Source organism: Hippocampus bargibanti, linkage group LG13, assembly GCF_051943395.1.
Source record: "Hippocampus bargibanti isolate YZ-2025 linkage group LG13, ASM5194339v1, whole genome shotgun sequence".
Classification (NCBI taxonomy): domain Eukaryota; kingdom Metazoa; phylum Chordata; class Actinopteri; order Syngnathiformes; family Syngnathidae; genus Hippocampus; species Hippocampus bargibanti.
Window position 1 is genome coordinate 11,992,675 of NC_142746.1, and position 27,416 is coordinate 12,020,090.

Here is a 27,416-nt window from a genome sequence, read left to right on the forward strand (position 1 = left end):
ATTCACATACATGACCGCGTAAACTGAATATCCAAAAACATGCTGAAATGTGGCTATAGGTCAGTTAATAAAAATAAATCTGGAATGCCGTTTCACTGTTTTAATTATATATATATATATATATATATATATATATATATATATATATATATATATATAAAATTATAATTATTTAGTGCAAGTCATTTTGCATACAACCATTATTAATTTACTGGTGTTGTTTGAAGTTGCGAAACATTGATTTTAATACCTTTTGTTGAGCACTACAATTTTGAAGAGTTGTTAAATTGCAAATCCATGTGAAATTATTTAGTTTCCTATCGAGGAAAGACAAAGATGACATGTCGAGATTGACTTTGCGTGCAATGAAACATCAAAGACGTTTGTTCGCTTTTAGCATTCAGACTGGCAATCCAAAATCCCGTTTCTGATAACATCTTGTGTGATTCGGCGAAGAAGAAACAGTTTTTCTCATAACGTTACTTTTTCTTTTTTTATTGGATCCACCCTTTTGAAATTCACTTCAGCAATGAGATCATAAACAATGAAAATTATATTTCTTTCGAAAAATGTCTTCTGCGTCTCCATTATTTTTCTTGGACTGGTGGCCTCCCGCTAGGATCACAATATGATTTTAAAGTGGTGGGCTTTCTAAAAGACTGGGTTGGCCTACCTGCTGAGAAAAGACACTGCAGGGCCAACTTGAAATGTATGACCTAGCCATTCATTTCCCCTTAGATAAAGTAGATGTCCAAACCCATCCTCCATCACTGAGTGACTTGGCCCATTCCACAGTACCGGTCCGCTTTTTTTTTATCCCACACTTCTCTTTTTCTTTCTTTACAATTTGCTCCTCCTTCCTGTTTTCATCCACAAGCGCTTTGAGAAATCCCAAATACTCTAATCTGAGGTACATTTCAAGATCTGCCAAAACATTGAGCATGTCATTCTAAGTAAACACAATAAATTTTTTATGATGAAACCCAAGACAAGCATATGACGTGATCTTGTGCGTCGACGTGTGCAATTCCTATTTTGTAAGTGTTGCCCATCAGACAGATAAATTGAGGAGGCACAAGCATTCAAGTTTTGCACAAAAAAACAACCACATCAATCCATTTTAAAAAATTGCCGCCTTAGAAAAACCCGACACAGTGCTACTGTCACCGTGTGTTGTTTTATAGATTAAAATCCGCATAGCAAATCTTTTATTTATTTTAATTTTTTTACAATACTTTGCTTTTAATACTTTAGTTGCCCTATTTTATTGCCACAGTGCTTTAGCTGTGCAGCTTTGGTTTGTTTGTTTTTTTGGTGAGTAGTTTTACCTCCCCTGACGCATTACTTGTCAAGAATTTATAGTCCATCATTTAAATGTGAAGATCAGCGTGACGATTGTCTCTTTGTTATGAAATCAAACAAGTACTTTTGCATTTGTCATTATGTCATTACAGACACAAGCCTATGTCATTTATCAATTTTGCATCTAAAAATAAGACTACAGTAAAATACTGCAGGTAAAGGTATTTGTCAAGCATGCAGAAACCAGAAGGGAAACTTGCATCAAATCAGGGAAGGGTCACATTGACCATTTTGCAAGAACATTTGTGAACTGTATCGCCATGCTGAGACTTTGGTATTCATAAAATACAGTACAGCAGTTCAGACATCCCACTGGGCATGGCCGGCACTATATTGTGTCCTTCTGGTTCTTCCAATGATTCAGCAGCAAATTAAGTTAGTCTGCTTGGGAAAAAATAAGCCCCTAAATGTTGCCATATGCAGGATTGCATGGGAACTTCCTGGGAAACACGTGTTGTTCAGGGGCTCTTGGAGAGGTGTTGAGCTTGTATTCTCCAGGAGAGAGCAGCGATGAATGAATACAGCAATCAATATGTGTTTTTTTTTAAACAGTCATTATTGAGCCAATTGATTCCAAACTAATGGGGAGTTTTAATGTGACCTATCACATGCACCAATTAGCTTCAGGTGTCAAATGATCCATCGGATGTAGTATTTATTTATTTATTTATTTATTTATTATTTTTACATAGATATTTTTTGTGAGGCATGCAGCTTGCCTTATGGACTTTTGCCCCCCCCCCCCAAAAAAAAAAACAAAAAAAAAACAAATGTGCTTCACCAAAATCTTTCTTTTCCATGACAGTCCTTAAAAATTAACACTCCTGATTCTGACTTAATGTCGGCCGACAAATTCTATAAGTAATGTATGTGTGATGTATTTCCCTTTCCAGGATTACTGGTTCTCCCTGGTCTTCAAACGGCTAGTGGGGCCGAGGGTCTTAGCCGTGCAGGTCGCTACGCTGCAAAGTAAGCCGAGGACGGGACGAGTCATACGGGACAAGCTGCGCATCTACGCCCACTGCACCAGCTACTCCAAGTATGCGCTATGACACACGCAATCAAAGCAAGAGACGTGGAATTCAGTTATTTCGTTCTTGAAGGTAACAAATTAATTACGGGAGTTTTTGGGAAGATGACAATGAAAGCAAGTTGCGTCATTACCACTCCCTGCTTCCTTCTGTAAACACTTTAAGCTCATCACATATGCGGAACCAACAAAGTCCACGGCCGAGCGAATGACTTTCCCATAAATGAGCAGACCTCGGACACCCGTGCCTTCACAGTTCCAAGCATATAAAATTTAACGGGTATCACTTATCAGATGTGTGGGTTGTGCCTCTACGCTGTCAAAGAGTTGCTGAAATGCGTGCTACGCCTTTATTCCATCTCGGATTGGTTGGAGGGTTCCATTTGAAGGGGTGGGACAATAAGGGAGTCTGTGCAGAGAGATAAAGACTACCACCGTGGACTGTTCAAGGTTATCATTTAACCCTGGCCACGGGCTGTCAGCACCAGGCTAGATTTACGGCCGTACTCTCACCATCAGGCTCACTTACATGCTGGAAGAATGTTCAGGCACTTCAGAAGGGAAGATGGTTGAGGTGGTTAACAGCCTGAAGTTGCATAAGCCATTGAACTCATTCACTGCCAGACATATGCAAAAATGTGTCCACTCCAGTGCCAGGGGTTTTTGTCATCTTTTCATCTTTACTCAAATTCCAGGACCCACAGAATATTGAGTTTAAGGACACCATAAACATTCAATGCAGCAGAAAAAAACATTAGACTCTCTTCTTTCATCAGAAAAAAAGAGTTAATTCCGAAGTCATATGGGTCTGGAGTAATATGAGGTGCAAGTGGGGGCGGCTACACAAAAGGCAAATGCTGCCCACACGTGGAAGGGAAAAACATTGCCAGAGGTCTGACTAGAACTTTATCTGCACCCCCGCAAGAAAAAACAAAACCCGAACAAATTCGGGAATGGCCCTTCATGTTATATTTTCAATTCCTGAATACATTTGGGAATATCAGTGAATGAGTTAATGTAGGGGACTTCAATTTTATATCTGTTAGATAGTTAAAATAGTTGCTTACAGCAAATGATCTGGTGTGTGTGGGATAACCTCAGACAGTCAGAGCTGTTCTCATATTATACATCACTTTCCAATTACTTTTATGGAACTGAGTAGTTTCACCTTAAAGGACAACCGGCACCATTTTTTTGTTTCCTAACTGATATCAGAAAAACGTTTTATGGCATCTAAAATACCCAAAACAGGCTGATATTTTTGGTCAAATGCAAAACACGAATAAAAATGACTTAAAGTGTGCTAAAACTGCAACAAAATGAGCTGCGAATTGGGCATTTTCAGAAAGTCCTGCCCCCAGTTCGTGACGTCACGCCAGGACGTCTTGCCTTGCTCCAGAATCAAAACAATGGCTACATGTTCAAGTTATGAATATGATTCAAATAGTTCTGAAGAGGAAAGCATAAACGTTTGCTATCAATTAAAGAAGTTCTTCCGTATCAACTCGAGCTGTCTTGACTCCAATGTCGCGCCCAGAAAATGCACAAGATGGCCCGCACGTTCCGTTGGAAATGGGCTGATTTGTCTGCTGGGAATTTGTGTTCTTCTGTATGGTGTTACCACAATTGGTAGTCTTGGTGCAACACACAACGATTCACCATCGTGTTATTTATGTGTTTTCCTTCTAATTTCGGCATCAACACGAACAAAGTACACAAAGTACCCAAAATGCATTGTGTGTTGCTTTCTCGGTCAGGGACGTTCCTGACGTGATGTCACGTCAGGCATCGTCATCAACTCGAAAATAAGAGTTCTTGAATTTTCAGCGTGAGTCTTAAAACGTAAAATATAGCTATATGCGGTGGAATCGTTGTAAAATGCGCTCAGTAGAAGTTATTTGAAGTCATTTTACAAATTATGGACACAACTTGTCCGGAGGTGTCGGTTTTCCTTTAAGGCATAATGAATATTTATAAGAGATGATTCATTCATGCTGAATGTATGGTCGTTTTTCTTGAGGTCATCCTCCACCCGCTCCCGAAAAACTACCGATGCTTGTCTTTCATTGCCAAGTACTGTATTTTCCGGTGTGTAAGGCGCACCGGAGTATAAGGCGCCCCCCCCCCCCCCCATGAATGAAAAAAGTTTTCCAAATATAATATACAACTGGATAAAAGTTTCCAAATATAACGCACACCACATTATAAGGCGCTACATTAGAGGCTGGCGCTACACTTCTTCTAAGGGGGAAATGCATTGGGTGTAGTTACGAGACCTGTTGTGGCTCATTATTACTTCACATATAAGGCGCAGGGTCATCTTTTGAAGAAAATTAAGCCTTTTTGGTGCGTCTTATACACCGGAAAATATGGTATTGGGCTTCATGCACTGTAGCGATTTTGATGACATCATAGCCACATTTGCAAAACTGTTTCCCAAAAGCAGCAATGGTGCTTAAGTCAGATTGTTCCATGCGGACAGCTTTTTTTTTCTTAAATATCCTTGGCTCCGATGAAATAGATGATGATATTTGTCATTCAACAGTCTTATTGAAGCAGCGTATCGCCTTGTGATCTCCCCTCCACACACCCCAGCCCCTCACATCCACACTCATCCAATCAAATGGATGAGTGTGGATGCACCCAAAACAAAAACCTTCACAGCATCGCACAATTTTGGAACTTTTCGGACTCAGACATTTCACATTACATAACTGCATGACCGCAACAATATTTTGAGCTCATTCTTAATTCAAGCAGCCCAGGACTGGTCTCCAGCATGGTGGTCATGGACCACTGTTGCAGAGTATACAGCAAGCTCGTTCTAGCAGTGTATAACCTGGATCAAAGTCCATTATCTTTTTTTTGTTTAGTTTTTTTTGGTCACGTTGCGGTTTAACAAACTCAGGGAGTGGTCTGCGGTCTGACCACACCACGTTAGACAGCGCACATCGCAAATATGCTCAGGCCGCCAGCGGTTTATAAAGATTAGATACTTAGCTTTCGTTGCCCCTTTTAACGCTTTTGCTGGATTCTTTTTCATTTTGCCAGCAGTGCATCAACATCAAACGCTAACAACACATGTTTATGTTCCTTGTATCGAAATCTGAGAACATCATCCACTATAAGATCTGAGAGGTCATTATCACTGCCTCCATCTCAAAGAAGTTTTACTCAGCCGGTGTTCGCTTTTATATTTGACATTTTATGTTCTCAGGTTTTTGAAATAAATGGCCTACCCTGTAAACAAGTGATGATTAAAAATACATGTCCAAGTAGAAATGTGAGTTATGCACAATCATGTTGAGCAAAAGCTTTGAGTCTGAGGCCCATGGCCGACATGTGGTACTCACTAGAACTGAGGTTGGTTTTGTGAAGCCCTTATTAGATTTGATCGTGTTTGTCTTATCTTCCTGTTAAATGTATTTATCTTTGGCCGGTCTCCGTATCGGGTTGTGTCCCCGGTGCTTTGACTCAACCACTGTTTGTGTAACCCAAGCCGTTGTTGCCCACAACGTTCACACTCTTCTTGAGAACTTTGACTTTCTGGAGTGTTTTGCCTGTCGGGGGCCATTTCAGATATTATTTGAACAAATATATGAAGCAATAATCACGTTTTTTGTGCATCGTGGTCGTTTAGGGGCTTTATTTTATTTATTTATTTTTCTCAATAGGTGTTTCTCTGCGTGGCTAGTTCCATTCGCGTGCTTTGTATCCTCCACTGAGAGCTTAGAGTAAAAATTTGCTCTTTTGACTTTAAATAAAGTGTAACAGAATTGGGCACCATGTTAATACGTGATCTTCACTGCTCATGTTGCTCAAACATGGATTGAAAACATTCTTCAAAATAGTCTTCAATTTCATCGTAACGTTATGGAAGACAGCCATCTCTTTGTAGTTTTCTTTAATTATCGAAAAGTTTATTATTCAAGGCAAGGTCTTATATAATAACCGGACCTTTTTTGCAGATGGCAACAGAGACACAGAAAAATATATTCCCCGGATCTGCTGTGAATGTAGCGACAGAAGGTAAACAAAAGTAAAGAGTGTTTTTTTTTTTTTTTTTTTTTTCATTGGTCCAGCCACAACTACGTGAGGGGCTCCATCACCATCTACATCATCAATTTACATCGCTCGCGAAAGAAAATCAAGCTAGCGGGTACGCTCCGGAACAAGACGGTGCATCAGTACCTGTTGCAGCCCTACGGCAACGATGGACTTAGAGCCAAGTTAGTCGACACATGCACGCATACAAACATGATTGATTGATAAAAATGTGCACATTTACAATTCATTTTAATGCTTAAAATATATATTTTAAATACTTCACATGTATTGTTGGAATAAATCCAATTTACCATAGTTCATTCTCATGATTAGTGTTAGCTTATTTTCCTGTGAGTGAATTTTTCAATTTCACTGATTTGTATTTTGTCTCTTTTTAAATCCCCATTTACATATTTTTGAATGAACGACTGCTTAGATGTGAAGATTATTTGCTTGTTGCGATCCACCTCAGATGTTTTTTTCATTAATCATTTATGGAATATTTGAAATTCGGGTCAGATTTTCTTTTGTTGCTCTTGATTTTTATGTATGCACTAATTGTGTATGGATGTGTCGTGTGCTATGCGGCCCTGACGGTAGAGCCTCATGGAGGCTCAGGCGGAATTCCTTAAACAATGATCAAGCGGTGTTTAGGTTTTAAAGAACATACTTTAACAGAATTTTACTTTGATCACTCTTTTTATGAAGAATCCTCTTCTACCAGATGTCTATAAATTGAGTAACGTATTTTTTTATGATGGTGGTCACACCCACATGCATCAAAGTTAAGGAAAATTGATGTTGCTTCACAGCTGTTTTTTATTGTAAAATGTTACCTTTGTGTGATCATTTTAATTTGGTTGGAGTCTGTAATTATTTTTTAACACAAGTATAAAATGGAAAAAAAAAAATTAAAGTAGAGAATATTGCCGAAGAATCATATGCATAGAAGTATAGATATGAAACTAAAATTGCACCGTTTTTTGTCTTGATAAAAACTTGACTTATTCCATTGCAAAATGTATACTCTCCAGTCGATTTCATTGATGAATAAATAAATAAATAATAATACTAATAATAATACTGTATTGTATAATAATAATAATAATAATAATAATAATAATAATAATAATAATAATAATAATAATAGCACCCCCACGTGTACACTTGGTGTATATAACAACACTAATGGTAATATAATAATAATAGCACCCCCATGTGTACACTTGGTATATAAATAATAATACTAATAGTAATAATGTAATAATGATAATAATGATGATAATAATAATGACAACAAATAATGATAACAAATAATAATAATAATAATAATAATAATAATAATAGCACCCCCATGTGTACACTTGGTATCAAATATCATGTAACTTTTTTTTTAACTGGAGTCGCTTTTGAATTACATTACCAAACATAAGTTATATCATCATCTTCTTTCAGACACGTGCAACTGAACGGCGAGAGGCTCTCAATGCTGGACAATGAGACATTCCCAGAATTGAAGCCCAAGACGTTGCGGGCAGGACGGACGATAGCCATGCCTCCTATGACCATTGGCTTCTACGTCATCAAAAACATGAACGCATACGCCTGCCGAAGATAACATTGGCTGTTATTTTGTTCGTAATTCTCACCCAAAGCTCTGAATTTGACTTTCTTTCATGGTGTATTTTTCAACCAGGATGGGACCTCCTTCCTCAAGAGCACATCAGAATTTGGGAAATATTGGAAAAGTGACCAACGTTTTTGAAACAGACTTCTTGGATAGTGATTAATGAGAAATGCTCCCGGTTAGCCCCACGGGCTAACTCTCGATTTTAGACCTTCTTTTCAATCCTTAATCAAGAGTCACAACTCATTTTTTAACATTTACAAACAAAGCAGCACACGTGTATGCTTTTCATCAATTTTAAGAATTAGGACAACCTACAAATCAAAAGGTGCATGCGCTATAGTTATGGAAAAAAAAACTCTCTGAAGTAAAAACTTTTTAATGCAGTGATATAGAAAAGTACACTAAACCAAATTCACACACATAGTGCACTCTTGTGCTACAATAATGTCTCGGGTCAAAGGTAGGAAATGTACAAAAAAAAAGACTTTGGAGCTCAGCACGTCACCATCGTGTATCCCACAACTCTCCCCGTCAAATGCAAATAAGGCCCTTTTGACTGCTTAGAAAAGTTGACGCTAATGCAAAATGCGAGGCTTTGAAAATGGTGGGTCACTTGATGCTATGTTTGTTCTAGGTTCCATGCTTCTGGTCCATGTAAATGAGCTAGGGTGAATTTTTTTAACACCTCTCTTGTTTCGTTTAAGCAGAACAGAACTAGTATAAGCCGCACCCACGGTTTTGCTTACAGGTTAACTGGGTTCATCTGTCTGTACCTGAATTCGAGCACAAACTCTGGAATTTGGAAATCCTGCTGCGGTTCTGACATTTCAAAGGCAAGGGGAAGTTTACGATTTTCTCTTCCGAGTACTTCCAGTACTGTGCCAGGCTTTCCACACTTGTGGCATACTGTTCATTTTTATACACCGCTAATTTTATTGAACAGTTTTCTAAAAAATCCTGACTTTAGTGGCCATAGGCCCATCATCTCCAGATGGGAACATCAAGCATGGTACCCGCTCATTCTATAAATATGGTGAGTTCTAATCTAGTTAACCTATTCAGATATCATGGACGATGGACTGAAATAATGTTAATGCACTTTATTCATGAGTGGGAATTGAAGGCAACATAAATACAGACAAGCATTGGAGCTTTGAGTTGTGGTTCTGCCTGCAGCTGGTCTTGGTCCATATTGCTGGCGTTCGCCGCCTTGCAGGTTGTTTCATCTTTCCCGAAATTCAATATGGGAATATAGAATTCATCGGTGACTCAATTAAGTTCGGTGTCCATTGCCCAGGCCATCTTGAAGAAAAATTTGGGGATATTTCTGCCAAGTGAATTTTACCGTCTCCGTCACAAAATTGACAGCAAATTCAGAACAGGTGAAACTTGTTGACACAGAGGAAGTACCGTGTGTGCATTATGTGTGTCTTTCCCGATTAAGCTACTGATGTCTGTGTTTGCGTGCGTGTGTGTGTGTGCGTGTGCGCACGTGCAGAAAGGATATTTTTTTCACAATCTGTTTTGTTTCTACTGTGTCACTGTTGCTTAGTGCAGATGGGAGAGTAGTGGAACGCCCAAAGTTGAAATTAAACCCAATTTATGTTCTTTCTTCAAAGGGTGACCAACTCACTTTAGTCTTGAACGTGATCTTAAAAAAATAAATATCATTCACTTTACATTATTTGCTATGGGACCAATTGTTTTTTTTAAACAACAAAAACTTTGAAATCACACAACACCACCAAATAGCTCGTCTTCAACTTCGTAGGTTCCACTGTACCAGAATGTAGCTACATTTAAATCACAGTTAAGTTTCTAAAGCAGAATTGAAGAAAATATTTTCCAAATGGTTTATTTTAACCTGGACGTATCTTCACCGCAATCTAACAATCTATCTTGTGCTGCTAATTGTTACGTGTCATGTAAACGGCATTATTTTTTTATGTAATCCCAAATCAGTAAAAGTAGGAAAATAGTTCATACCATCTCTATGAGCGGTGTAGGTTTTTGGACAACTCATATATAGGTTTTTGTTTTGGGTGCAGGGAAAAAAGGCATCCACATGTCCCGTCCCTCCTCTTTCTGATTTGGGTTTGTGTGAATTGTTGTTCTGTACATAAAAGAAACTACATAAGTCAAGCTTTATGTCGTTCACTATAAATTTATTTATGTGACAGCTTAATGGTAATAATACATAATCCAAGTCAGTTGGAACATTTCTATCCGAAATTAAACTAATCCTGTTTAGAAATGGAACTAACTTTGCTTAAAATGTCAATTATTAAATTAAAATTAAGGTATGCATCATTATGCATCCTGCTTCTAAACTATGAAACTTTAAACTCACTCACTGCATTGGTCATTGTGAAATTCCAAAGCTATGTATGTATAGAATATTTGTAAGATGGAGGTGTTGATATTTTTTGAAGAACATTATTTTATTTTTTGAAATGTTATTGTGTTCTATACATATATATATTTTGTATAAATAATGGGTGATAATAAAATATATTTAGTGGCTATTGTTTGGGGGGTCTGTTATTTTTGAAACAAATTACTATATTTCAATGACAGCATATCTGCGTTTTGGGACAATTTTCATGTATTTGGTGATCTCAATGTCGGGTAATTTATACACACCTCACTCCCCTAATTCTTTACTTTCTAACTGTAGTAGGAAACTTGAAGACAATCCATCTGGATGTACCAGCACTCACATTTATTGTGGAAAAAACATCTGTATTTTAAGATCAATCAACCAGAGTGATAAATATAGCAAACTCGAGGATGGAATTTTTTTGACATCACTCTAGGTTTCGTGAAAATGTTGAGTAGCAAATTTAAAAACGTGTTTTTTTTGGGGGGAGGGGGTGGGGAGAAGAGGGGGAAGAAAAGGAATGGGTATTTCAATCTTGCGCGCACATTGTCGGTGCCAGAACTCAGAATTCTGAAGGCATTGGGCAAATTAGATTTTCATGGCACCACATTGAAAATGTAATATTTATAATATATAGAAAGACAGTGAGAAATACATTTGAAGTTGTAAATTGAGGTGCTTGGTGTTTGGGCTACTGGGAAAGGCCTAGTAAGCTCTTCCTGCACACCACCGCTGTTAGTCGACACCGTAAGGAAACAAAAACAACAACTAAAAAAATGAAAACACCTATCCAACTACAATTATTGTTTATTGCAGTAAGATTGCTGCGATGCCCAGAAGTAAAAATGAGTTTGGACACAAGTTGTGGAGTGAGCTTCCTGCGCTGGCTGCTACTGAGCCATACACTTGTGACCAAGTGGTCAACTGTTTACATGTGTGTGTTTTAAGGTTTTTATATGGTGTGCACCCCATTTCGAATAGGCGAAGAGTGTTGACACAATGTGAGATTTTAAAGCAAAGTAGTTCTCACTGAAGCCAAGTGCTACACAATCCAGGACTGACAAAGTCACGTCAATGCAGGCAGCCTTTATTTTATTTTATTTTATTTTGAAATGTTTGTGAGAAAACACAGAATGTCTGCCCGTTTAAGTGCCCTTCACTGAGCTGTGTTCCCTCAAAAAATGGTTTGGGATCATATGTCAACGTTGGTTAAAAGTGTATGGAGTTGATTTGCGTTTGAAGTGAGGGTCTACGTGGACAGCACCTATTTTCAAGGCATGTTTCATTTCAGTTTAACTTTGGTCAGATGGTGCCAAATTATGGTCAAGGTTATTTGAAGGCATGTTTAATGCTTTGAATAATTTTAACAATTTACAGTACATTTTTTTACCCTTGGCCTTACAGCAGTGCTTAATATAAGCCTAATTCTTTCATTGTGAATCAAATAAACCCCACAATGATTCCGCACAGTTCCTTTTCTCTTTGTTCAGGTCGAAAAAGGCCTTGTAATTTGAGGCAATGCACATGTGTCGACATGTAAATTTCCCCCTTGGAGTACAGCGTTGAATGGATGTTTGTTTCTTCAAATGTCAAATATTGTCTAGAAAGATCATATTGGTGTACATCATAACCACAAAACATCACCAGCGGGCGATCTTAGTTACTGTTCACATCTTTAATTATTTTTTTTTTTTGTGTCTACATAAATCTGTGTTGTATCATAATATTGAGTGTGGAATGTACTCTTGGCTGTTTGAGCGGAGCAGAGAAATAAACATTTATGTTTCATTAACTTTGCCGGGCTTAAAACACTTGCTGAGTGCTTCGACTTCCACGTTTGGTCCAACTTCTCGGCTTTTCAGTGTTCTGGGAAGCCAGGCTCTTGTTTGCGCTGACTCCTGTATATACTGAGTAAACATTGTGAAATCCTCCAAGCCGGGTAAGAGGTCCTTTCTTGTCTCCTGGCTGATCACAGCGTATAAATAGTTGTGGGGGGCCACCCTGGACTGCAGGCCCCCCTGCACCACGGAGGCACTGTCACGCAAAGCGGCCCGAGCAGCAGGCACGGTTATTTTGATGATTGAGTCATCTTTTAAGGGGGGGAATGAGAATGAAGGCCCAAAAACCTCTGGTGAAAATGTGTGCCTTTTAGTGAGGTCCTCGTCAAAGTTACATACGACAACAGTTTCAATGACTGACATGGAACTTTTGCCACACACACAGGTCTGGATTGCTAATGTGAATCTGTTCTTGATTAACTTACATGGATCAACAAAGTTTAAATAAATACATATCCATGACACCCAACAGGAGGTCATTTATTTCGTTTTGAGGCAGCCATTTTGTGGAAATTTTGACAACTTTGACTGAAGAATTGCCAAAGGCCCACCAATGGGAGCCAACCGCAGCATTCCCTCGCCTATTCGTTTTTTTTTTTGTGCTTAGGCCAAGAGCTCTGCCTAATTGTCTTTCTCTGCTGCCATCTTGTGCCATGTTGGTGCCAAGGAACTATGTTGAAATAAGCTGGGTAGTTTAATTGGTGCTTTGGCCCACCCTGAGACCACTTTAGGCAAAGTCATACAGTTTATCAGAAATGTTGTATTTGCATGGGGTTGGCCTTGTGGCTCTCTGTATACGGTGCTGATTTTCTAGCCCTCGCAAAACTTAACAACAAAACCTCACGTTAAAATGCTCCAAGTTCCCACCATAGAGTTTACATTCCACAAACGTCAAACCACCGCATTGACCAATCATGTGTTTCGCTTGTGGCAGCACATGACCAAGTCTGACTACACAAGCGCTTATTGACAGTGGTGGGGGCAACTTTATTCATTCTTAGTTTCTATTTCTACCGCGCACGGATACTGTTTGGGCTGTGGTCACATGACGTGGGTGTGGTGCGGCGAAAACGCGGAAGGAATGAGTGGTGTGCAAATATGTACACAAACTGACCGAAACTTTTGACAAGCAAGGAAAAAAAGACTAACAGATTTCGAACTGGACATTGCTGGCACCTTAAAAAGTAAGTCAAATGTTTTTTGTTCACAAGAGGGAAATACGAGTGCATCAAGGATGTTCATTTGTTTGAGCCGCTCACTTTTTTTGCATCGTGCAAATCGAAGAAAACAGCCTGGAAATGATCAAATGTGATCGTTGTATTTTTTTTAAAATACGCGTTGACGTGCCACTTTTGTAAACAATAGACTCGGTCCCCGGATAACATTGTCGACATTAAGTAAAATTGCTTCTAGGATAAAGTATGCATTTTTAAATATAAAGCGTGTTTATTGTCCTGACAAACAGTTATTGGGTTAAACATTTAATTTAGAATTGTAACATAATACAAGCGCGTGTGTTTTTTTTTTTGTTTTAATTACACTCATTTAAAATCGAAATAAATACAAAAACTGGTTATACAACAACAAAAACATTTCATGAATGTATAATTTTGCACAATTTCTAGATGTTTTATTTGCTGTGAACAACGAACTTGCAAAGTTGAAATACCACACACTATGTCAACTCAATTGTATGGAACAAAACAATGTCAATAGGCCACAATTTCAGTTTTTTTACCCCTATTCATTTAATTACCAAAAATATACAGTCATGTAATGTACTCTTTTAAGGAAGTCTATTTTTCCCTGCAAATGTCACTGGTGTGTTTGTATCTTTTTTTATTAAGTGTTCATGTATACAGAGTTGTAGAGCGGCTGTAAAAAGTGAACAGAAGTATTCTAAATGAAAGCCTTAGTCATCACCACTGAGAGCGCTGAAGTCCTTTTCCACTGGACTGACCCTGAGTTCCAGCACAATATCCAGCAGCAGTATGGCACGGCCCAGGAGGAAGGCCAGAAGGTAGTGAGGAGAAAAAGAAGTACCGTATACTAAATATGTTTCCTGAAATTACGCATATGATAATTATCACACAATATGTGATGCACTGAAGCTTCCAGATTTCGAAGACAGCATCAGCACTTTGTTGGCGCCCATCATCATCTCCTGCAGCTCCATGGTCGACCAGCTTGGGGACAGCTACACTTGCTTCACCACGGAGAACAACCACATCTATGTACTACACCAGGTACTCATTAAAAATAAATAAATTAAAAATGTCAGTCAGCATCAATACTGAACATCTTGGCAGTTGACTAATGTACACTTAAGAACTACTGCGTACATTATCACAATCTACATGTCCACAGTTAACAAGTGTAAGGTTTGCTTTTTGCTTGATGTATCCAGAAAGATATTCACTTAACAATATGTATTCAATTGTGTTTCTAGTTTGAAGTGGAGTAGAATTGCACTACATCATACAAAAAGCTGTTTATAATATACTGTTCAGCATTTGACCCTTTCATCCAGCTAAACAAGGTTGCCGCTCGGCTGTCATATAAAATGTAGTGCAGTTGTACACCATTACAGCCACAATTGCATTCCACATTTGAAATCCATTTTACAATACGGTGATGCTTTTCATTAACATGTCCATGTCAATCTTAAGCACTTTATTACAACTTCAGCTGTTGTTAAAGCGCTATATAAATCAATATGTATTGTATAATATTGTCACATGATAACAAAATGCTAATTGTATTTGTTGTCTTTGTTGGACAACATTACATAACCCAAAATTCCCATCTTATTCTATTAATGTTTATAAATTTATATTAAAAGTGGCCTATCTGAACTGATGCTAATGAAAATCATGATTCGCTTTGAAATTTGAAATGACTCCCAAAGCTTATGATGGACTATACCAAAAACGATACCATTGATTTGCGGTGTTCACATTCAGTTCGACGAGTGTCTCTACATCGCCGTGAACGGAGACGGAGAGGAGGGAGAGGATGATCTGAGGAGGAAGATCTATGTGACCAAGAAGATGATTGAAGTGCTCTTCGGTATGGTCACCCTCAGCGGTAGCCTGATCAGGAGAGAGTAAGACACCTTAGAAATCTATAGTTGTATGTTGGGTGGCAACATCACCAATGTGACGCAGTATTGATTTGTGTGATCTTTTTTTAAATAATTTACACATGTACAATATCACTGAGATCTGGCATCTGCGGAGAGGCAAAGCAAATTACTAAAAGTATGAAGACTGACAACTAATAAACATCATAACTGGTCCAATTGCACCTGTGTGACCTGTCAAACAATTTTGATGTTGTTCTGTTTGTGTTCATCAGGCTGCGTCCTCAAGACACAAAGCAAAGGGCTCGTCTATGGAAACATCTTCAGAGCCTGCTGGACACCCACAACCGCCTCAGAGAGAACGACCAAAGCTTCTTAGTGGAGGTGGAGTCTATTCGCCACGTTGCTTGTTTCCAAATTGCACGTTTGGTGACTGACACTGGTTGACTTGTAGGTAGTTTTCATTTCAAAACAGCTCAGTTAATTTTGACAATTAGCACTAGGTGTACCCCATTTCAGTCCTCGGCTGTACAATTTGCCTCAAAACTCAATCATTAATATTTTAAATTAAATGAATTTTTTTTCATTTTGTTTTGAATGATATGGTTTTTGTTTGTTTTAAATTCGTCACATCATTGACCAGGTGAAGTGGTTTTATGATGTATATCATGTCTTTCCCACTCCGTGAAAATATTTTAAACGGATGGGGTTTTAAAAATTAAGCGAACTCAGAACATGGAATAAATATGAGCTGTAAATAACATTTACGTACAGTATTTGGAAAGTCTTAACCACTAGAGGGCAGCAGTAACGTCTACTTGAATGCTTTGCCTTTTTTTGACATTTGAACACAAGATGCAAATACAAACCCATACGATTTAAGCAGTGATTCCCCAGCACATCCTCGTGTGCCATTAGAGATCGTCCCCTGATGCAATAATTTCACACTTCTCTGGTAAGGAAATTGTTGATCAATACAAAGCGCTACGTATCAATTTATGTAAGGGTCACATAATGACAGGCATGTGAAATCCTCTTCACTGAGCTGGCAGAAGGTTCGATAAATTTGTTTACCCACCAGTTGCTATTCACATCACGAAGTAAATCATGGCTTTAAGATTTGTGTCTAATTCAACACCCAGTCAATAGATTGTATTGTATTGTATTGTATTGTATTGTGTTGTACTGTATTATATTATATTATATTATATTATATTATATTATATTATATTATATTATATTATATTATATTATGTTGTGTTATAAATTTGTGACAAAATTCAGGCACTATCCTCTTTTTCCAGTATTTTGGTATAGTGTGGTAAAATAAATTAATTGCCTCGATCAATTTTTGGAACGACGGCATCCATGGGTGAGTGGTGCTATCCAATGTGTGTTTTGCCATGATAGGCGGTGGAGAGGCTGATCCACCCCACTCTGTGTGAGCAGTGCATCGAGTTCCTGGAGCGCCGTTTAGTTCAGCAGCTCAACAGCAGCGTGGAGCGAGCGGGTGAGGAGGTGCAGCATGCTTTTATCCTGGTGCACACCAAACTATTGGCATTCTACTCCAGGTGATGCAGGGTATTGTTTTCTCACCTAATCTCATGCAAACCCAAATAAACATTCTCACTTGGTGTTTGACCATATCTGCAGCCGCACTGCGAGCGCACTAGCCACTTCAGACCTCTTGGTCCTCATCATCATGGCCCAAAACATGTATCCGAGCAACATGGACCAAGATGACCACGCCTCTGAGGTACAGTAGGTGGCGCTAGCGATCACTCACTTTTCATATTTCTCGGTGCAGGGGTTTATGCAGTCGCAGTGCCAGAAGACTCTGAAGCATAGTCATTTTGGACTGCGGGCTATTTTGCAGAGATAAAACAAGTCTGGCTTTTGACCTGAGCCTGTAGCCCTTGAAGTTGTATTAATATTTTTTAACCCTTTAATTCTTATAATCTCTTTAATGCGGAACGCTTTTCTTTTCTGTTGTTTTTACAATGCCAATCATTTTGATTATTCTGATGATGATGATTATTATTATTGTTGTTATTATTCTTGAAATGATTACAATCAAACATGATTTTTATTTATTCTTTTTTTTTTTTGTCACTTTCACGGAAAGGATGTTGAAAGTACAAGCGGCTCAGGCCCAGAGAGCTTTTACACACCCCAGCCTTCCCCCACTGATTCTTGCAGTTCGGGTGAGTTTGGGATATTTGTTGTTGTTTATATTATATGATTGGTCATCCAACACAGTAAGCTGATGTTTAAACTAGTTATATGCACTTAGTGTTCAATCAGGAGGAGTAGTTGAATTGAATGAATATTTGTAGATTTCATTTAATGTTATTTTGGGGGCAGGGCCGCGGGCATAATTTTGACAATGTATACTATAATAATAATCATAACATAATATACATCTACCAAACAACTTATGACAAAGTGTTAATTGTTATTTCTTACAGCCAAATGACAATAATTATAATGGCATATTTAAATGAGCTAATAAACTTTGTTTCCCATGTTGAGAATAAACTTGATGTATAAAAATCGAACAATTTGTGCATGGTATCTTCCTATTGTAGTTAAGATTTCAGAAGTGAATGTGCAGACTGTGTCAAATAGTTTGGTAAATGCAACATTTTTTCCCCTCCAGAAAAACAAGCAAAAGAAGACACAACGTTTGAGTTTGTGGATCCGAACATTCACGTGTGTCTTCATATTCCTTATCTTATATGCATGTGTCACATTGCAACATCTAGTAATTTACCGTACATGAGTGTGTATGTGCGTGTGTTGTGTGTTTACAGATGGCAGAAGACAGCCTGCACACTTTGGATGTCCCTCCACCTGACCCCTCCACGCCGAACAGGGTGTTTGTTGAAGTGTCCCACAAAGAGGGTCTGTATCCCATGATGCCTCACAACATGTACTGTCTGCCACTGTGGCCCGGCATAATGCTGGTGCTGCTCACTAAGGTTTGTAATCAGGCACATCTGCGTCCCGTACACGTTTGACTTTAAGCAATCTCCGTTCCACCAAATCTAATCAGATTCCCACCAGTGCAGTGGCAGTGTCCGTCTACATGTTCCTGGAGGCCTTTGCCAAACTGGAGAAGCGTTTGAGCGAAGGCCAGGAAGGGTCGTCTGCTACGAGAAATCAACCAACGATCCAGGACGTCCGAAGCAAACTGGACAAGTTCATCAAAGTTCTGGGGACCAGTGACATTCAAGTATGTTTTTTTGTATGTTTTTGTTGATTTGGCTGGTGATATTTTCTAAATGCTGATTTAAAAAAGATTGAATTTTCCAATGATTTGATATCTTATCTTCTGCCTGTTTTTCAACTTTTCTTTCAAGTGTAGTCTTGCAATATGAAGCACTTGTATGTAAATGTATATTCCATGTTTTTATTTTTAATCGCCAATCCAAACTGCTAAAAACCTCTGCAAATCTTCGGCAAACACAATGCCGCTTCTTGTGTCCCAGAGCAGCATATCAGACTAAGTCTTAATCATGGATTGATTAATTCACTGCCATTCACAAATTTATACGGGAATTGAAAATATGACATAGAGCGCCATTCCTGAATTTGTTTGGGTTTGTTTGTTTTCTTTCTTGGGTGCCGATAAAGCACTGGCTAGACCTCTGGCAATGTTTTTCTCTTCCACAAGGGGGCATAATTTCCCCCTTTTCCGTGTTTGCGCTTTGTTCCAGTTTCAGCTGTTGTTAAAGCGCTACATAAACCAATATGTATGTATTGCATTGTATTTTGGACAGCCGCCCTCATTTCAAGCTCATATAACTCAAGACCCATATAATCTAGGAATTAACTCTTTTTCTCTGATGAAAGTGGAGAGTCTAATTTTCTTTTTTCTTACCCTGCATTGAATGTTTATGACAATGACAAAAACCCTGGCACTGGAGTGGACACATTTTTGCACGTCTGGCAGTGAATGAGTTAAAAAAAACATTCAATATCCTTTTTCAAGCAAACAAATCATTTTTGATAGTAATGGCCGCTCAAACTGTCCCCTTTTGAATCCAGTGTGCGCAGTTACAAAATGTCTGGAGCGAATTCAAGAACCGAGCTTTTTCCCGCGGTGGATCAGGGTTCAACACAGAGTGAGTATCCTTACGCAGACTCTTAATGTGAGCATTTCAACTCGTCATCGTTCCCGTCCATTGTTTTCCTTCCAGTCTCATCCTGTGGTGTAAGAACATGAAGACGCACCTGTGTGGCATTTACCGCCAATGCTTCCTCATTGACTCTGGACCGGCCGACATTCCTCGGAAACTCTCGCACACTCTGCAAGAGCGAGCGCAGACGATGCTGCAGTACGTATCTGTCATGTATCGACATGTTCAAGATCATTGCTGTGAAAGATTTTGAATATTCACCCTTTGATGCGCTCTGCAACGTGATAATGTGATTGCTGTGCACCTCTTGTCTCTCCTCTCTCACTTTCTCGGCTTCTCGCAGGGAAAAGCTGATGGACTGGAAGGACTTCTTGCTCGTGAAAAGCAAGAGAAACATTACCATGGTGTCATATCCTGTCATGGAATTCAGCCTGGTACAATGTATTTGTCCTTGAATTTCGTCATCTATCTCTCAGCGCCTATACTGCCCTTGACCCAATTGGTCTCACATACTTGGAGGACTTCCCAGGACTCATCCACTTCATCTGTGTGGATCGATCCACGGGCCAAATGATTGCCCCTTCCATCAACGTCACTGAGCGCACAACGTCGGAGCTGGGTAAAGGCCCGGTGGCTCAGTTGATCAAAAACAAGGTGAGACGCACGTGTCAATCAAATGTTGTGTTCAAATGCGGACGATTGACTGTATCTTAGCAACACCGACACTCGTCATCCCCCTTGCAGTTGGATTTTTTTATCATATTTTTTTTTTTTGGGGGGGGGGGGCTCTATTCATTGTTCATGCTCAATTGTCATTGCACAGTATATAAGCACCAAACGTTTAATTTGGGACACTGGCACAATGCACGGTCAATGACAATAATTGAGTGTTGGTGTTGGTGCATACTGTATCTCACTGGATTGCAAGGTTGTGCCCGATGTTGGATCCCCTCAACAAGCATACGTGTGTGTGTATTGCAATGTAGGTTTGGAAGCTGGTGAGCACAACACGACGCTACCTCCAGAAAGGTTACTCCACTGTCACACTACGAGATGGCGACTTCTATTTCTGCTACTTCCTCTGGTTTGAAAATGAAACCGTAAGTTTGTTGTTTGTTTTTTCCCACTGGCTAGAAAATGTGAAAAAAATATTAGGTGCATCTGTATAGTTATTTGACCCGTGTGGTAAAAGATACATTTCATAACAAACTACACGTTTTCCTAGCACAAATTTCTCAGCCATACTTCTTTGTCTCATCCTGTGTGCTGGTTATTTTAAAACCCATTAGGGCTACAAGTTGGAGGCGGTGGAAATGCCAGTCCTGCCTGATGACTCTGCCCCCATCGGGATGCTTGCTTGGGACTACTACAGGTGAGCAAACGTCAGCGGGAGTTATTAAAAAAAAAAAAAAAACATCAAACTGCCATCCTATGAGAAGTATTAATATTAACTCATTTAGTGCCAGACATGTGCAATAGTCTGTCCACTCCAGTGCCAGGGTTTTTGTCATTGTCACTGGAATTCCAGGACCCACAGAATATTGAGTTTTAAGACTACATAAACTTTCAACACAGTATTAGAAACCTTAGACTTGCTTCTTTCATCATAAAAAAAGTTTTAATGCCGAAGTTGCCTGGAGGTATCTGAGCTTGAAATGAAGGCTGCTGTACAAAATGCAATACAATACATACATATTGGTTTCTATAGCTCTTTAACAACAGCTGAAGCTGTAACAAACATGGACAAAAGGCAAACGCTGCCCCCTCGTGGAAAAGAACAAACATTGCCAGAAGTCTGACCAGCACTTTATCTGTACCCCCGCAAGAAAAAAACAAAACCTGAACACATTCAGGAATGGCGCTCAACGTCACACCTTTCAATTCCCGAAAAAATTCATGAAAGGCAGTGAATGTGTTAAATGCGCATCGTGTCCGCACAGGAAGTTGCTGCGCTACTACAGTAAGAGCCACCAGGGCGAAGTGGTAAAGTGCTACGAACTGCTCACAGTGCACCTGGGCGTCATCTCTACTGACATCATCTTGCAGCACTGCCAACAGTTGGCCAGCAAGCTGTGGGAGCCCTCGCGAAACCCACTCCTCTAGACCCTCGGCTCAGAGGACGGCACTCACTGTATGACGAATCCTTCTTTGTTTTGCACATTTTAAGATTTAATGTGTATGCCTTGAGGGCAGTTTTTTTGTACCAACTGCTTACAGAAATAATTTTAACACATCTTATTTATATTGCTGTAGATAAAAAAATGCAATACTTACCCTGATGCTAACATGATGTGAACACCTCAAACAAGCTAACTAAACCAGCATTGTTGTTTCGCTCATCATTATAGTTTAAGCAACTTCTTGAACAAAAATGGTAGTAATATCTATAGCGTTACCATTATGCCGCCCCCTGGTGGCCACGTCCCACATTTCTGAATAAGTAGCACAATGCCCATTGAATGAACTGGCAAGAGTTAAATTATTTGTATTCTATTGATTTGTTTTTTTACTGTATGGCTTTCTGTTGAGTGCAATTTCTCTTATTAAAAATGGGTTATAAAATATGTTGCCTTTTTTTGAGGTGCTATAGCCAATTAAGGGCCTATGAACGCATAAGATGCACAGTTGTTATGTAATCCACGTATGGGCATGATGATGATATCACTTCCTGTCAAGACAAGCCCGCTACAGTCTGAGCTTGTATTCGAACCTTTCAAAGTTGAACCCACCAAGTTCTCTGACAGGGCCCAGAGGATGTTGTGCTTTAAAGGTCAGTCCCCGCCATTCCAGAGCAGCTGCATGGCGACAGTAATGTGGGACATCATCATCATCATCTGCGTCCTCTTCCTCATCGTCATGGGCTCACGGCGGGAGGAAAAGGGAGGAGGCGGGAATGCGTTAAGTTCACGTTAGTGTCAGCGTCTGCGTCTCCGCTTCACAGCGCTCCCGTGAGGTCGCTGACGGCGCCAGCTGCCACCAGCTCCCTCAGAAAGAGCTTCTCAGAGCTGACGTCATGAAGCACCTGCAGGTATGACAACACACAAAGTAGAGCACCCATCTCCTCCAAGGCCAAATGATGGATCAGCACACAATTGTACCCAACGCGTGCATGTGCCTGCCTGGATTGGAGCGATGCGAGGCTCACTGGGAACTTGAAGAAAAATGCTACATTTTATTAAATGATATGGGAAAGAGGACTTTTTTTCTTGAATATGTTTCGAGTTCACATTACCATTTTTAAGTTGATTGTAAATTAACAATAAATTATGATTGAAAAAAAATAATTAAGAAGTTCATGAGATAATGTGAACATGAAATTATTTTTTTAAATGCATCTTCGGTTCTACATTAAAATATAGGGAGTATAAAACATCCTGTATGTAAACCCAAATGTTATAAATTGATGGAAAGTATGCATATTAAAATTAAGCACATTTTTGGCCAATGACTATTTTAAAAAATACTTTATAAGTAATAACGTGTAAAAAAAAAACTTGGGATTTCCCCACAAATATATTCTTGTATTTTTTTTCTTTCTTATAAAAAGTTGGCAAAAAAGTATGCAACTACCAAAATTTCATCTGTGTAAGCCTCAGTCGTACAGGAGTGGTCCATCGATGAAAAGCTTTCTTCAGCCGTCATCTGTACTTCTTTGAAGGTGTCGGACGTTTCCCTTCTTATCCAAGAAACTTCGTCAGCAAACTAAAGTCTTACTGGTAGTTGAGGCCCTATATATACTATATCCCTACTGTCCAGATATGGCGGTGCCGGACTCTGCTATGATATGTCCCTGCTCTCAGGTTGGGGGGAGCAGAGGACTACTCCCTGCAGCTCCACTGATTGTTACTATTGTTCTGACTAACGACTGGCCTGATTGCACCACTCATCAGTATTACTAATCCTATGTTGCCTAAGCAGGCTATTGTATGAACGATCCAAATTGAACCTCACCCCACCAAACCGGTTTAATGAAGGATTTAGTTGTTTTATGAAAATCGCTTCTTTTACTCCCCTTTCAAACCACCATGTTCTTTCGCTAAGATTTTAACCTCATTGTCGTCAAATGAGTGGTTGCTAGCTTTTAGGTGCATATGTACTGCTGATTGAGGCCCACTAGTATTATCCCTGCGATGTTGATAGTCTTTTTTTGAGAATTTGTTTAGTCTCCCCAATGTACTGCTCTTTATAATTTTCATTCTTACAATAGGGCCTAAACTACCAGTAAGACTTTAGTTTGCTGACGAAGTTTCTTGGATAAGAAGCGAAACGTCCAACACCTTCAAAGAAGTGCAGATGACGGCTGAAGAAACCTTTTCATCGAACTACCAAAATTGTTAAGGTTCAAAAAGGTAAAATTAAGCACACACAAATGCACATGAACACACAAACAAACAGAGTGTGGCTGAGAAAATACTTACAAATTCCAGCTTTGCTAATTTTGCATTTTCCATGCTCTGTAAACAAAAAGGTTGCATCCAACCTTTTTGAAAATGCAAACAAAATTACAGCACGGCTTCTTTCTTAGACATTCTCGCAACCTTTCCCAAAAATGAGCCAATGTGATGGTTTTTAGCATAATTTTAGTCCAGTACCCCTCGCACCCTCAAAAAAGGAACTTTGTAACAAAAAAACACTCGGCCTCAATGCCACAAAGTTTTTTATCACAAAATTGCACAGTAGTTTTTGCCTGAGCCAACCAAACTGAAGCAGAAAAAAATGTCTTGATGGAAGTACTAACTGCAAGCAATGTACAAAGAAGCAAGGAGGACCTACCTGAGCCTTCATTGCGGCCATGTGAATGGTCTCGTAGTAGTGAAGAGGAGCGTGAGGGTTCTGCATGTTGTAACCGAAGCCCGCCAAGCTCACGTGGTCACACAGCTGCAGAGCCATCACCACTGCGCCAGCCCCCAGTGTGGGCACGATTGACTTCAACCCAACACATGTTCACTGTGACCTGCTGTCGTTTCTGCTCAGTCAATACATGGATCTATTTTGTGCATGCAAACTGGTCTGATATGCGCATTTGTTAAAAAACAACATATCATCACGAGCAAGTAAATAAATAGATAAATAAAAAAATAGGAGAATGAACGAATAAATAAATACATTCATGAATTCATAAATAAATAAATGTCCGAATAAATAAATAATAGGTGGATGAATGAATGAATGAATGAATGAATGAATATATAAATAAATTCGTACATAAATACATACGTACATACATACAGTGTGTGCAGCAGACGTTTTAAGTAAGATGTCAACATTGTCATATATTGATTCAACCGGTATGGAGTGAAACTAACACAAAGCCAAACCGGACTTGAAAATGTTGAAACTGGTACATGATTTCGTAGTTGTAGAAGTGATCATTTGCATGTCATCAATGTTTGCCAGAAACCATATATGTCCACATTTTGACGCAGATGTGTTCTTTCTTAACTTATGCGCTGTCATCTACTGTCATAAATACAACAAAGACTTTTTAAACAACTTATCAACCCTTCTCATCGATGGACCACTCCTGTACGACTGAGAGCTTACACAGACGACTTCTTGCGGGAAGCAGGCTCAAATATGATCCCATGTTTCTTGTGGGAGGTTTCAATATCCATGTGTGCTGCCCAGTAAAACCACGAGCAAAGGACTTCCTAAGACTCATTGACTCTTAATTTTGTGCAACATGTGACCAGCCCGTCACACGACCAAGGCGACATGTTTTAGACTTGGTCCTTGCTTATGGACTACCACTATCAAACTTGAAAGTTTCTGAAAATTGAATTTGTGCTTTCTACTATCTTTGTGACTGCTTTATTTTCTGTATAGGATAGTTGTCCATGTTAAGCGCTTTGCTACAGCTTCTGCTGTGTTGTATTGTATTGCAATGTATTGTATTGTATTGTATCAAACGGGTAGCCCTTTGCATTGATCACACTTGATCCCCGTTGCACCGAAATCTCAAAAGTACTCACACGTCCTTGTTTTTGTGAGTAGTTCTGAAGGACGTCTCCAGTCTTGCGAATAATCTCTGGATGGAGTATTCGGAAGTTCTCTGCTCCCAAGGGAATATCATCCGCCACCTCCTTCCAGAACCACAACTTGGACCAGAAGCCCTGTGAGAGGCGTGAGGTGAAGGCTGTGAGTGAGGAATTGTATTTTTATTGAACGATACTGGTTCAGATGGTACAGACCCACCAGAGGTTGTTGAGAGATGACAGAGGTGAGCCAGTCCAGATCGAGAGTCTTGAAAACCACAAGAGCAACAATTGAGGTGTTGTTGTATTCGTCGGCGGAGCCCGGTGCTCCCTCTGGATAGATCAAGCGGATGGTTGTGCGAGAACCAGCGTCTCTCTCGTAGCCAAGCACTGGAGCGTTATTCATCCTGAAATGATGACAACCAACAACATGAGCAGAATTGAGCTTTCAAAACCAAAAGTGTGTCATGTGGGCTCCCTCTAGTGGCGTGCAAAAGAATCACTACACACAGTTCGGTTGTGTTTAACTTTGAAGATGTATTTGGATTGGATTGGATTGGATATGCCTTTATTAGTCTCACAGTGGAGAAATTTACATTTAATTTATTTACATTGGTGTTTAAATCTTTCAGATTTGTTTTGGACAGAAATAAATGACAAAACTGAATTATTTTTCCCGTGTGTGTGCTTTCTTTGCCAACACACCTGATGATGACATCATACTGATCTATATGCAATCCCAGACGGCTCCCGTGAAGCACCCCTCCGCTGCCCACCACTACGCATCTTCTGCAGCCGCCATCTCGCCGCAGGGACTCGGGCAGGCCGACCTGAGGCAGAAAGGCCAAAGTCTGGGCCAGATGCTCTCGGCTTCCACGGAGCCCCATAGGAGGGGGCGTGTCCCAGCAGTAGGTACTGGCTTCTCGCCGCAGGAAAACCGGGATGTCCGTCAGCGCAGAGGAACATGGCAGCTGCTTGAGGCGCTCCCTGCACCATTGACGTTGACACCGGCCTGACAGCAGCCACGCAGAATGGTTCAGTACCTCCTGAGGAGGAAGTGGAGGAAGAAGAGAGTAGGAACGGGTGCGTGTGTCTCTCCTTGTCTGTGTCTGTGAGTGCATCACAATGGAAAATATGTCTTTATGTGTCTTCCTTTCTGTGGGTGTAAGTGTGCATGTGTATTTCTGCATGTGAGTGTGTGTGCGTACGTCCATGAATGTCTCTTTGTATAGGTCTGCATGGCTCTTCTGTGTCGATACACACCTGCCGATTGGGATACTGATGGTCAGTAATAGCAAATTTATGCAGGGGGAAATATGCTGGAATCAGAATTGCAGAGTAGCATCCAACCAGAAGTAGCACACTCAGGACAGCATTCTCTGTTCTGTGGCACAACACCACATGATTAGCCTCTGATGTACTGTACACAAAAATGTACACCCACTTAACAAGTCATGAGGGACACCAGCAGAAATACAGTTAAAATAAAATTATCTGTACTAAGGTAATGACACTAATTAGTTATGCAAGTCACAGTGTGTTTATATAAGACAGCGGTTTTGATTTCAAAAATTTCACCTGCTGATGAAAAAGTCTTTGCCTGGCATTGCTTCTTGCTTGTGCTCTACAGGCGTCGCCACCTTCGATTCTGAAGCCTCGAGCAGCAATGGGGAAACATCTTGGGGATCTTCTACAGTCAAGCGATCAAGAGTCATCATGGTAATGACACCTCAAACAAACACAAAAGTCAGATACGTTTACTTTTGAAACCTCACAAAAATGCACTACAGCAGTCTACATGTTTTGGATCATCATCTTAATCTTAGTTTTACTCCCTGGTGATTTCTAATATCTTTGTGACTGCTTTATTCCCTGTATATGATAAATGTCCATGTTAATTGCTTTGTTACAGCTTCAGCTGTTGTTAAAG

The 27,416-nt window shown here is 39.7% G+C and overlaps 3 protein-coding genes across 9 annotated transcripts in view; 2 read left to right on the forward strand and 1 right to left on the reverse strand.

The window, feature by feature from the left end:
- Positions 1-9,753, forward strand: part of hpse2 (heparanase 2) — a 54,096-nt gene extending 44,343 nt beyond the window's left edge. For 2 of the 3 annotated variants that reach the window (XM_089012830.1, XM_089012829.1), the window contains 3 exons: positions 2,256-2,401; positions 6,475-6,621; positions 7,895-9,753. In XM_089012830.1, coding sequence (XP_088868956.1) covers positions 2,256-2,401; positions 6,475-6,621; positions 7,895-8,057 — 456 coding nt within the window. In that variant the 3' untranslated portion in view covers positions 8,058-9,753. Of the gene's footprint in view, positions 1-2,255; positions 2,466-6,474; positions 6,622-7,894 lie in introns of those variants that run through there. The other variant, XR_016116983.1, reaches the window with a different exon arrangement.
- Positions 9,754-13,308: 3,555 nt separating this feature from the next.
- Positions 13,309-22,423, forward strand: hps1 (HPS1 biogenesis of lysosomal organelles complex 3 subunit 1). The gene is made up of 18 exons (XM_089011777.1): positions 13,309-13,471; positions 14,150-14,307; positions 14,399-14,533; positions 15,251-15,393; positions 15,645-15,753; positions 16,780-16,940; positions 17,023-17,125; positions 17,495-17,573; positions 18,029-18,081; positions 18,183-18,350; positions 18,425-18,604; positions 19,420-19,496; positions 19,572-19,709; positions 19,855-19,919; positions 20,020-20,165; positions 20,498-20,611; positions 20,801-20,883; positions 21,452-22,423. Exons 2-18 carry the CDS (start codon positions 14,191-14,193, stop codon positions 21,612-21,614), a joined length of 2,034 nt encoding a protein of 677 aa, XP_088867903.1. The 5' UTR covers positions 13,309-13,471; positions 14,150-14,190; the 3' UTR covers positions 21,615-22,423.
- On the reverse strand, positions 22,396-27,204 carry st3gal7 (ST3 beta-galactoside alpha-2,3-sialyltransferase 7). Of its 5 annotated transcripts, XM_089011780.1 has the most exons (7): positions 27,065-27,204; positions 26,750-26,870; positions 26,192-26,532; positions 25,707-25,893; positions 25,484-25,624; positions 24,285-24,437; positions 22,396-22,533 (listed from the first exon to the last, which is right to left on the reverse strand). In XM_089011780.1, the coding sequence occupies exons 1-7, from the start codon at positions 27,202-27,204 to the stop codon at positions 22,447-22,449; spliced, it is 1,170 nt and encodes a 389-aa protein (XP_088867906.1). In that variant the 3' UTR covers positions 22,396-22,446. The 5 variants fall into 5 exon arrangements, with proteins under 5 accessions (XP_088867906.1, XP_088867908.1, XP_088867905.1 ...); XM_089011782.1 differs by lacking the exon at positions 24,285-24,437 and having other exon boundaries at positions 22,399-22,533; positions 26,750-26,906; XM_089011779.1 differs by lacking the exon at positions 22,396-22,533 and having other exon boundaries at positions 23,200-24,437.
- Positions 27,205-27,416: the final 212 nt, after the last annotated feature.